We start from the raw sequence: 12542 nt of genomic DNA on the forward strand, positions 1-12542 counted from the left end.
ATTATAATTGACAAAAGGAGGGAGTACAAAGTGGACAAATTTTTATAGAACATGACAAACTCCATGATAGCGGACTCTATGACAAAGGGGCTTCCACCCAAGGTCTTTCATGAGCAAGCTGCTCACGTGGGTGTTATAGAATTAGAGGATTCTTTGGTTTAGTGGGAGTTAGTCATTGTTGTTATTTATGTTCTATGTTTTGATAGTATATATACATACTCATAAATTTTATTACGTTCTGATCAGAAATAAAGTTGGGTTATTAAGTTCATTGCACTTTGTATGATAATATTAAATTCATTAAAATAAGGAGGACCAGTTGAAAATTGACATGTACTGATCACCTTCATGTGATTTTCATGCTACATATTTCATGATTAATCTATGTCATTTAGTTGTGTTTATATTTGTGATCATTGATGGGTTTAATTATGACTGATATAATGAAAACCGCTTTGGTCCTATATATTGATGTAATTAATGGACGAGATGAGGATATGTCCAATGTTTATAATAGAAATTTTGAGCTCATAAAGTTTAACACATTTATAAGGATACATACATATATGACCAGTGGGAGATTGTTAGAATTTTTGGGTCATACATGTAATAAATTAATGTGTTAGGACCATTATTTAATTAGCCAAATTAAAGTGATCTATTTAATGTAAAGTTTATGGCTAAGGATGTAATTGTCATGAAAAATATTGTGTAGATACCAAAAGTCTTATTTCTATTTTTGTGATGGATAAAATTGAAATAAGAAACCTTGAATAAACATGACTCTTCATGAAAGGGAATGTGATTCTTATAAATAAGGGGTCATGGTCCTCAATTGTAGACACTAGAAAATATTATAAAATATTTATTCTCTTATCCCATTGGAAGAGGAACTAAGGAATTAAGTAATCTACAATTGGAAGGTCATTTTCCTATAAAGATCATCTTCTTATTGAAACTCCATGGATCCTAAAGATACGCTTCCGTTTTCTATTTCATCATGAATTGAGTATGGATTAATAAAGTCTTAATTAATTAAAAAATTTTCTCTAAGAATTATCCAAACATAACTTATTTTATATTAAAATCACTTTTAATTAAAATTACATTTATAGAATCAATTCACTAAAAAAAACAGTTATATTTAGCGCAAAATCAAACATACATTTAATCTCTCTGTGATAAATTTTGTCTCCCTTAGTTTTTTTACCTCTTTATCATTGGTCATCCTTCTCTCATCATCCAGATGGAGCCTGAAAAAATTATATATATATATATATATATATATATATATATATATATATATATATATATATATATATATATATATATATATATATATATATATATATATATATATATATATATATATATATATATCATTTAATCATTTATGAAATTATTTAATCATTGTATCACTTTTTAATCATTACTTATAAAATATTTTTATCACTTTTTAATTATTACGGATAATTTCATAAAAGTCATTTAATTATTTATGAAATTATTTTTTATCATTGTATCACATTTTACATTACTTATAAAATATTTTTCACATTTAGATTTGAGAGAATATATGTATAATTTTTATATTGTTAAATAATATATATTCCAATTGAATTATTTTTAAAGAATAATATATTACTTTTATTTGTAAAATATGTATTATTTAAAAAAATTTATTACTAAAATAGTTTTTTTAAAGTACGTAGACAAAATAACAATAATTACAAAAAGAAAATACAGAATTACACTATCAGTTTAGCTAGACTTTTTTGACATTATTATTACATTTTTATTGATAGAATACAAACTATGGTTTATAATATATAAAGTATAAATAAGTAGACCAAATATACTTATCTATCCTATTGTATCATGATTTTTAATTTTGGAGAATTTAACATGAACAATTCACAGAACAATTTATAATTTTATATCAATTTCATGAATCTCAATACTATTGTGTTATACTTAAATTCAATAACACGTTTTATGAAATAGCAGTTATATATTAGAAAATTAAATTAATTTGATTTTATATGGTGTATTATAAATCTATCTGTTAAGCTAGTAGTATTGTCCAATCAATATATAGGAAAGAATAAACATATATGTGTAGATTTTAATGGGGGCATAAGCCCACATTCATGCTCTCATCGCCCTCTTGCGCTTCCTCTAGATCATTGGTTCGATCAAGGTGTTAAGGGCGAGGAGATGGCATACAAATTTGATATCAAACTTTTTCATGAATGAAGGAGCACAAACAAATAAATCTATGTTTTGCCGGATCAAGGAAGTTAACTCTTTTTCTTCGTTGTCTGTAAGAAAAGTGCCCAAGTTTTTTATTGAGAATTTGAGCAATGTTACCCAGATTTTTCCAGATCTCCTGTGGGCATCAATCTTTCATCTATATATTGTGCTTCAGAGTCTAGGTTGACGAAGTTTACTTCATGAAAGTTGGACTTTGGTGTGGCTGGGGCAGCCATTGCCTTCTTCTTTATCCTCAAAATGTATCAATAGCTCTTTAATATAGTTTATAGATCTCTTTAAGATTGTTATTTCATGGCAAATAGAGCTTTGATAGGGCGACATCTAGCATCTACATTATCTTAATTTAATATTCTTGGATATCTCACACAACTTGAACATGGTTTTTGGGGAAATATAACCCCTAACTTATACATATTCTCCCGAGAATAAGGGGCGTCGATGACAAATTATCTTAATTTAATATTCTATGATGCATATTTCTCGAAGAAGTTGATTTCAGGCTCAAGATTCGAATTTGGTTGCAGAGGAGAGTCCACCATGTGAATTACATAGCACGAGTAACTTCTTTTGGAAAAACTAGATTCCCTTCTTCCAAGGAAGCCTTTATCGATAGTGTTGAGTGTGTTATGGACTAGTATATCCTCTCTTATTTCTTCTAACTCTTTGTCCCTCCTAAGTCGGGATCTTCTAGGTTTACCCCGTCCTGAACGGAGAGACATACATCCCGACTTCTCTGAGGTACCTTAGACAAATATTTCTTTGATAAGGCATATTATTTCCTTATTTAGAGGATAGAAGTCATTTGTATGGCGAACTTTTATTTTGTGGTATGTACAAAACTTTTTCGGCTTGACCCCCAAAACCTCCCACTTGGTGTTGGAGGAGGCAAGATAACGTTTGTGTGAGTTATTTCACGCTAAATTTTCTCCCCTATTGTAGGTGAGGCGTAGCTCTCCATTGGCCTCCCTCTGCATTTGAAGGTCGCTTTATCACGCACGAGTGACATGTAATAGTTTATGCATTATTATTGGGGGATTCAGGTACCCCAACATCAGGCTCCATTCATGCATCACTTAATTCATTCCATAATCTGTGCCTTAGAATCAATAAACTTTTGGACAGAGGACTCATTGAAATGCCCAACTTTCAATCCATAATGTAAAGCTCCCAAAAATTTTTATAGGTTGGGATAAACCACGTTGATTATGGCCTCGTTAAACCCGATTAGGTACTCTCTCAAGGATTAAAAATGCCCACAGTTGACATCAAATAAACTAGCTATTGAAATCATATGTTGTTTCTTCTGTGAGAACTAATGAATATGTTTTCTTGAGAGATCCTGGTAGTTTGTTTCAAGAGCCTAGGCATGTTCATTTACCATTTCAATATCACCTCTTTGAGCGTTTCGGATATGAGCTTACATTTATGGGAGTCGGTGGCGCATATTATCACCATATGGGAATTGATAACAGTGATGTGCTCTTGGGAGTTGCTATTCTAGTCAAAATGCTACCAACGACGGTCGCTTGAAATTCTTCTAGTACGAGTGTGTCCTGGATTTCGACTGCATGTCATTATTTTTGAAGAGGAAAACGTTGTCTTGTATGGTTTTATTTCAGCGACGTAACTCTTGCAAAGTAGCCTGCATCTTCGTTATGGGTCCTTCATTGCCACTAATGCTGCTGGCGGTGCCACGTCTCACCATTGTCATACAATGATTTGGGCATCGAAGGTTTAGATGAGAGTGTGGTTCAAATAAGTTTTATTAGGCCCAAAGGTGGATGCCAAGTGTGCTTGTGGGTTGAAGAGTTAGTAGACCGAGAACTTTGAGGTCCAACCAAAGTTAATTCAGTCCACAGCCCCATAAGCACATAGTCTGAAAGACTTATGTGGTTAAGATAAAACATCACTATCCAGAGCTTTCCAAGAAATAGGCCTAAAAAGGCAATGTAGTTAAGAAAAGACATATTAATCCACAACCCCTCGAATACAAGATCTGAAAGGACGAGTTACTTAAGGTATAACATCATAGTCCCCATGTCATTTTAAATTTTTAATCATGAAATTGACAATATGTTGATGGTAATGCATTTTAAGATAAATGTTATTTGGACACCCTATTAGATGACCAACATTGTATTACCATACAGTTTTCTATCGGGAGTTGTTTCTTATTATTATTTTCTCTCTCGTTTTGTTACATCAATAATTGTAAATGATTAAATTATATATGATATTAGAATACGATGTCAATATTTAGGTGTTCAAATAACAACACTCTACATTATTATAAGTCACCTATTTATAAGTCATTTATTTATAATGTTATTTAATTTAGGGTATCCTAATTTAAGTGCCATAAATAATGTTATTATTTTTTGACAAATAACAATATAAATAATGTTATTTATAATGTTAAAATAATGTATAAATTCTTAATTAAATAAATGATTGTAGAAATTGAAAATGCAACCAAGTCAATAATTTAATTTTTCTTAGGTTAAAAATCATAAATAAATTTAATCAAAATTCGTAGACATTCATTTGATAAGTTGATATCAACAATTTAATTTGATAATTTCCCAACTACATGTATTTACTATCAAAGATTCGTAGATATTTTAATCAAGATTCGTAGCCTAAATTATATACATTACTCAACGTAACCACCAATCATCACGATCTCTATCACTACGGATTTTACAAAAATTAAATTTAAGAACTTCAGCTTCAACCTTTGTGATGCCTCTCTTTGATTTCAAAGATTCTCTACAAAGACACACATCTTCCTCTAACACAGCTTATATGAGATGGATGTACCCTGCTGAACGTTATATGAAAATATTAAAAGGGTACGTGAAAAACAGAAGTCGACCGGAGGGTTGTATTGCCGAGCGATACGTTGCTGAAGAAGCGGTTGAGTTTTGTACTGAATATCTGTCAAATGTTCAATCAATTGGACTCCCCAAATCTCATATTGTCGAAAAAAAAGAAGGAAAAAGGCTAATTGGAAATAAAGTTGTGACAGTATCAATGGTCGAACGGGATCAAGTGCACTTGTATGTTCTGCACAATGAGATTGAGGTTGAGCCGTTTGTTGAAATGCACAAAGTTGTTCTCCGAGATTTAAATCCAAATAGAAATGAGAACTGGATAGTACGAGAGCACAATCGAAGTTTCATATCGTGGTTTAGAGATCATATTTATTCAAAGTATCGTTCAGATCCTGCTTCAGTAACAGAAAGGTTGAGATGTTTAGCCTATGGTCCATCTGTAATTGTACTTTCTTATAGCGCATACGCAATTAATGGATACACATTTTATACCAAAGAACAGGATGATAAAAGTACTATGCAAAATAGTGGTGTTACCTTGGTAGCTGAAGCTATGCACATATCAAGTGCGAATGACTTAAATCCGAAATTTGCAAATTTGTCATATTTTGGGGTTATCGAGCGCATTTTGGTGTTTGATTACGCGAAGTTTCAGATTCCTGTATTTGGTTGCAAGTGGGTTGAAAATAATAGTGGCGTACGAATGGATAAGTCAGGATTTTTGCAAGTGGATCTCAATAGGGTAGGGTACAAAGATGAGCCTTTCATTCTAGCCTCTCAAGCTAAACAAGTGTTCTATGTCAATGATCCGACAAGTACGAAATGGTCTATAGTGCTTTTATCTAACAAAATAGTTGATGAAAAAATTGAAGATCAAGGTGATATTGGTGTTGGCATTGAATCTTGTACAAGAAACGATCAAAATGAGAATGAATCTTGTATTAGAAATGATCATAATGAGGGTATTTGGATCAATCCAACCGTCCGCATTGTTAAGAGACGCGTAGTACACAAACCTACCAAGAAAAGAAAGAGACGTTAGTGATAAAGGTAATAGTATACATAGTCCGACTAATTTGTTTTATTCAATTTGGTGCATATTCTCGTTTTGTACATAACTTTTGAACCATGTATCCGCTTGTTGACTTCTTTACATGTAACTATACTATTTTGACGATTCCGGAGCTGCTCATGCACTTATCTTTACATTTCGGGACTATTTTTTTATCGGTTTTGCTTCTGCCCGTAATCAAAAGTCGGGCTTAGGGTCTGAATTTCGGAAAACCGACTTTGTTTTTGAGTCCGTGGCGACGTTTTACCATAGCCATGTAAATTTCGTTCAATTCCGATAACTTTCTTTTTTTACGCTTATTTTGATTTGTACCGATTTCGTTTCCGATTTACTTGTACATGCATGGTTTGACTTCCATTTGACTTGTATAGATTGTTAGCTTATTAACAGTGTACTAATGTGCTTTAGTTTGTTTGATACAGGTTCAATGGCTTCAGATAGAGATGCTCCACCTGAAAACCCACCTGAAAACTTACAAGAAAACTCACAAGAAAGAGTTGCTTCGGATACAAATGCTCCACCTGATACTGAAGCAAAAGAGGTTGCACGAGGCATCACTATTATGAGGGATATCATACGACATAGAGACCAAGGATTAGTATACCGATTGGAATGGAATTCTGATAAACAACCAATTGGTCCTAATTCTGCAAAGTTGACAAGTTATATTGGTACACTTGTCCGTATGCATATTCCAGTCTCCATAGCTACCTGGAAATCGAAGACGAAAAATTTAGAATTGGAGGAGAAAAAACAAGCGATTTGGGAAGAGCTTCAGGTATATATCATATATGGTTAATTGTTGTTATTATCTTGACGATAAATTGTTTAAATTATTTATACTAACACACTATGCGTACTCTTTTTGCAGAGGACTTTTGAGATACCAGATGAACGTAAAAGCTACATACTTAGTTTGGCCGGCAAGAGATATAGAGGGTGGAAAAGTTTTTTGACAAACACCTATCTTAAGGATAAAGATGGAAAATTTCTTGAAGTTGCACCGGGACGGCCAACAAAGTATGCGACCTTCATTGATGAAGCAGATTGGGCTGAGTTTGTAAAGCAAAGAGATGAAGCTTTTCAGAAAAAGAGTGCCACGAATAGGGAGAGAGCATCCAAACCCGCGTATCCATACAAAAAAGGGCGTTTGGGATATGCACGCTTAGAGGATAAAATTGTAAGTAAATAGAAATTCGATTTAATTAATTGTCTACATGTGCATGTTTTAATTGACGATTTTATCGTTTGTGTCAATGCATAGTTGGAGGAGACTAAAAGTGAGGAAGCTTCACTTCCTGTACATGTGTTGTGGAAGGAAGCTCGTGTGGGCAAGAATCACGCTGTCGATCCCGATGTTCAGAGAGTTTATACTGAATGTGTAAGTATAATACTGTGTCTTTAATTAAATCAAATGTTTTTTAATATATAAATGACTTTTTATCTCCACTAATAATTATTTAAATGTAAATGAATTACAGGAGACCTTGTCGCAATCGGCATCCACCGGTGAGGAGAGCGTACTTAGTAGAGTACTAGATGCTCCCGAGTATCCCGGTCGGGTGAGGGGTAAGGGTCATGGTGTGACTCCAACCTCTTTTTATAAGAGTTCTAGGAGAAGATCAAATCTTACCAATGAAGAAGTGTTGCAAAAGTTGCAGGAATTGCAAGCACAGGTCTCTGAATTGCAAAGAGATAAAGATATGTATATGAGAGAAAAGTGCAACACTTCATCGGTGAGAGAAACTAGTGATAAGGCTAGTATCAACTATCAAAAGAAATTTCCCGAGGTAATTATAAGTTTTTTTCCTTACAAACTGTTCTATTTTATTAATGATAATGACTTTATATTTACTTTTGGTTTAGGGCATTTCATCTTGCCAACTATACTTATCGGAACCGAATTATCGACTAGTTGGCAAGGGAAAAGTGCACAACACTTCGGGAGATTTACTTCACCACAGACCGCTCCCGGATGGACACCTGAAAGTATCGGTGGATGTTGTATTAGATCGTGATGCGATTCTACCGGTACCTGACATGGTCTCAGAGACGACATTGCTGCGAGATGCAATAGGATCGTTTGTTGCATGGCCCTCGGAGCTCATTACCATTAGTGATGAGGTAAATTGAAAACGATTATGAATCATTTAGTTTTCGAATGTCAATTCTAAACCGTTTATTAATTATGTTTTACATTTTATTTTTAGACTGCTCCTATAAAACCCGCAATTAAGGGTAAAGGGATTTTACAGGAGGAGGAGTCTGTTGCATCGCTAAAAGAGGTACATTTAAAGTGTTAATATATAATCTGAATCAAAATATGCATGATTTTATATTTTACCTAACTTATATGATTTTTAGGCATCCGCTCGGGAGTCACAACAAGTGACGCAGCAGGTTCGTAGCGTACCACCCAGTGGTCCTCCGAAGCAAGCGGCAAGAAAAGGCGGTGCTTTTGTGCCTCGATACCGGGCGACACTCGCAACAATGGTTGATATGTCCGATATGAAGGATGGTGCTTTACGGGAAATCGATATGGATGAAAGTGTCTTCGGTATTGAGTTCAAGTCACATATTACAATTGACGACTTGCAAGAGATTTTTGACCAGGATCAACTAGGCGTCAGTAATATGCAATCATACATCCGGTAATATTCACTCATCCGATATATTATTTAATTAGTCCCACAATATAATTTATTTACACTTTTCAATAAAAAGAATCTAATGTTTATTATGTTTTTATTTAAGGTTGTTGTATGACAGAGTGTTGCGCGGGACTGCATTGTCTAACAGATTCCGGTTCGTGTCTTCCGCCCATTGCAGCGGAATGGAAATTGTTTCGGATCCGGAATCTGTTAGACAGCGCTTAGTCGATAGATTCATGTCCACCGGCAATACAGAATGTCTGCATCTTTGGGCGTATAATACCCGACCAGTAGGGTTAGTTTCTCATTCTTTATTCATCTAATCTCTGTTTCTTTAGTGTATAGCAATATTTTCATATAACCTATTGTTTTAATTTATAGAGCACACTGGTTGCTGCTTGCTATCAACCCGATAAGGGAAGTCGTGTATTATCTGAATTCGGTAAAGGGTGAATGGACCAATTATCCGGCCATGAAGGAAATCGTTGATTTGTAAGTGGGATCGTTCTAAATATATATTCGTGTATATTTATATATTTACTTATTTGTGGGATTGATCTAAACATATGCTTTTATATATTTGTTAATTAGATCAATACAAGTATTCCGTAGTCAACGGGACGCACAGGTATCCCGGACTAAATCAAACAACATCACCTGGATCGAAGTGCAGGTACATTACTTTTCACAAATTTGCTTATAATATTTATGCTACTTGGTAAAACAAGACAACTTATATAGAATCTTATTTGTTTTTCTATGTAGTGTCCGATACAGCGTAACAGTTCAGACTGCGGATACTTTGTATTGAGGTTTATGAAAGAAATCATTCAGGCGAATCAATTAGAGATTCCTCCCACGGTATAAAGTTATAACTTAAGATAATTTCATATAATTTATTACATTTACCTAAATATATTATTCATATTATGTTTTTGTTTTATAGTACCTTGACGAATTCCGTGCTGCTGGGTACTCGAAGCTAAAGTTAGAAGAAATCAAAGAGGAATTGTGTCAATTTTATATTAAGCAATTTTTCATGCAGATTTGAACTATAATATTGTTGATTTTGTAATGATGTATATATATAATTTTGTAATGATGTATATATATAATTTTGGATATTATAATGGTATATATTAGTATATATATTGTCTTACTGATGGCTGAAATAATATAGTCGAAAATATATTACAGGTCGAAAATATATTACAGGTCGAAAATATTACAGGTCGAAAACATTACAGGTCGACTGGGAGGATTAAATTATAGGCTGCACATAAAAATACCTCATTTAGCAACTACAGCGCTTCTAAAAAGCGCTCTTAAAGGTCCACATACTAGAGCGCTTCTTAGTAAAAGCGCTGGCAAAGACCAGTAAAAAAGCAAAAAAAACTAAAAAATTACGCAGCATACAAAAGCGCTTTGGGAAAAGCGCTCTGGTAGGCCCCCCTATGAGAGCGCTTTGTCTGGAAAAAGCGCTCTCATAGGGGGGCCTACCAGAGCGCTTTTCCAAAAGCGCTTTTGTATGCTGCGTAATTTTTTAATTTTTTTTGCTTTTTCACTGGTCTTTGCCAGCGCTTTTACTAAGAAGCGCTCTTAAAGGGGGGTCTACCAGAGCGCTTTTTCCAGGAAAGCGCTCTTATAGGGGGTCCTACCAGAGCGCTTTTTCCAGGAAAGCGCTCTTAAAGGGGGGGTCTACCAGAGCGCTTTTAAAAGCGCTTTCGTAGCCTACGCCAGCGCTGGCTTTGGCAGCGCTTTAAAGCGCTGTTAAAGGCCAAAAAAAGCGCTGTGAAAGCCCTTCCGTGTTGTAGTGAGTGAAAAGCATGGAACTTAAAGAAAGGATAATAAATAAGTAAATTTAACACCCATGTGTAAACTAGAGTGAAATACTTCATGATCATGCTTTGGTTTCGGCTATATGATGCTTTTGCTCTTTGAAGAAGTGAGAACTTCTTGTGATATTTATAAACGAAAGTGTAGACTAAGAACATATATAAAGAAAAATAAGGGTTAGTAAAAGGTCAACTAGTGACAGCTTACTTTTAAAAGAAAAAGCAAAGTACATGCTTAAATCATGTGTTCTTCGTGTGACAGTACCAATAATATAATATAAATAGAAGAATATTATAAATGTACAATAGTGGTCAGCAAACACATGCCACGTTATTTTTCATAGAAATCATTAAACATGTATACATGGCTTTTATATATGTGTAAGATTTCATATAAATATTGACTTTAGTTTCTTTATAAATGTTTTTCCATTTTGTTTGAGAATTTCAAAGCACATTTAATTTAGTTCTAAATAGGATTTAATGTTTTTTGCTAAAGTAAAATGATAGTTTGGTTTACCTGACCTTGACTATGCTAATTTCATGTTAATTCACTTTTCTAATAACAAATTAAATATTTTTAGTTAATTTTAAATTTTTATAAAAAAATAAATAAGTAGACTTGAACTTTTGGATTATAAGAAAATGACTTAAGCATTAAGTCTAACATTGCACATATACTATATTCTCCGTCCATTAGAGAATTATATAGTCTTTCAAGAGACTTTTTTCGGTCTACTTCTTTAACTATTCACCAATTTCTTAATTTAAATAGGAATGAAATTTATCCTAGTTCATAAAAAAAAATCTAGGAAGGTTTACATTTAGATTTTAGGAAGGTTTGCAAAAAGCTTTGGGTACTAAGTTGAGATTGAGTTCTGCTTATCATTTGTAGGCTGATGGTCAAACAGAGAGGACGATTCAATCGTTAGAAGATTTGTTGCGTGCTTGTGTACTGGAGAAAAGTGGTGCTTGGGATAGTTATTTACCTTTGATTGAATTTACCTACAACAATAGTTTTCATTCGAGTATTGGTATGACTGCGTTTGAGGCTTTGTATGGTAGAAGATGTAGGACGCCTTTATGCTGGTATGAATCTGGTGAGAGTGTTTTGATTGGACCGGAGATTGTTCAAGAAACTACGGAAAAGATCAAGATGATTCGGAAGAAGATGAAAGCTTCTCAGAGTCGTCAGAAGAGCTATCATGATAAGAGGCGGAGAACACTGAAATTCCAAGAGGGAGATCATGTATTTCTGAGAGTGACTCCTATGAGTGGTGTTGGTCGAGCGCTGAAGTAAAAGAAGTTGACATCGCGTTTCATTGGTCTGTTTCTGATTACGGAAAGGGTGGGAGAAGTAGCTTATCGTATTGCGTTGCCGCCTACACTTGCGAACTTGCACGATGTGTTTCATGTATCTCAATTAAGGAAATACATTGCAGATCCTTCTCATGTGATCCAAGTGGATGATGTGCAGGTGAAAGATAATCTGACAGTTGAAGCATTGCCTATGAGGATTGAAGACCAGAAGTTGAAACAATTGTGTGATAAGGAGATAGCGTTGGTCAGAGTAGCTTGGGGAGGACCAGCAGGTGGTAATGTCACTTGGGAGCTGGAGAGTTAGATGAAGGACTCTTATCCTGAGCTGTTTACTAGAGGTATGTTTTCAAGGACTAAAACTCTTTTAGTGGAGGAGAGTTGTAACACCCCATAATTTCATAATTTAATTTAATCGGAATTTAAATTAATTATTTGGAATTAATTGGCTTCTATTTATTTAATGGAGAATTTTGGAAAATAGTGTTATTGGGCTCGGTGTAGTAGTTAGTAGAAGGGAGGTGTTAAGTCGAGTAGGCCTTACTAACTAATGGTTCTA

General features: G+C 34.1%; 1 protein-coding gene across 1 annotated transcript; it reads left to right on the plus strand.

Moving 5' to 3' along the window:
* Positions 1-8560: 8560 nt before the first annotated feature.
* LOC131617273 (uncharacterized) lies at positions 8561-9957 on the plus strand. The gene is made up of 6 exons (XM_058888597.1): positions 8561-8831; positions 8935-9126; positions 9213-9323; positions 9423-9504; positions 9597-9692; positions 9778-9957. The coding sequence occupies exons 1-6, from the start codon at positions 8671-8673 to the stop codon at positions 9880-9882; spliced, it is 747 nt and encodes a 248-aa protein (XP_058744580.1). The 5' UTR covers positions 8561-8670; the 3' UTR covers positions 9883-9957.
* Positions 9958-12542: the final 2585 nt, after the last annotated feature.

This window comes from Vicia villosa, linkage group LG7, assembly GCF_029867415.1.
Source record: "Vicia villosa cultivar HV-30 ecotype Madison, WI linkage group LG7, Vvil1.0, whole genome shotgun sequence".
In the NCBI taxonomy this organism is placed as follows: Eukaryota; Viridiplantae; Streptophyta; class Magnoliopsida; order Fabales; family Fabaceae; genus Vicia; species Vicia villosa.

Bases quoted from the DNA above. Each gene is read 5' to 3' on its own strand.
- LOC131617273 (XM_058888597.1), top strand. From the start codon at position 8,671: ATGGTTGATATGTCCGATATGAAGGATGGTGCTTTACGGGAAATCGAT. The intron at 9,324-9,422 runs GTAAGTGGGATC...TTTGTTAATTAG, and splicing joins ATGAAGGAAATCGTTGATTT to ATCAATACAAGTATTCCGTA. The intron at 9,505-9,596 runs GTACATTACTTT...TTTTCTATGTAG, and splicing joins TCACCTGGATCGAAGTGCAG to TGTCCGATACAGCGTAACAG.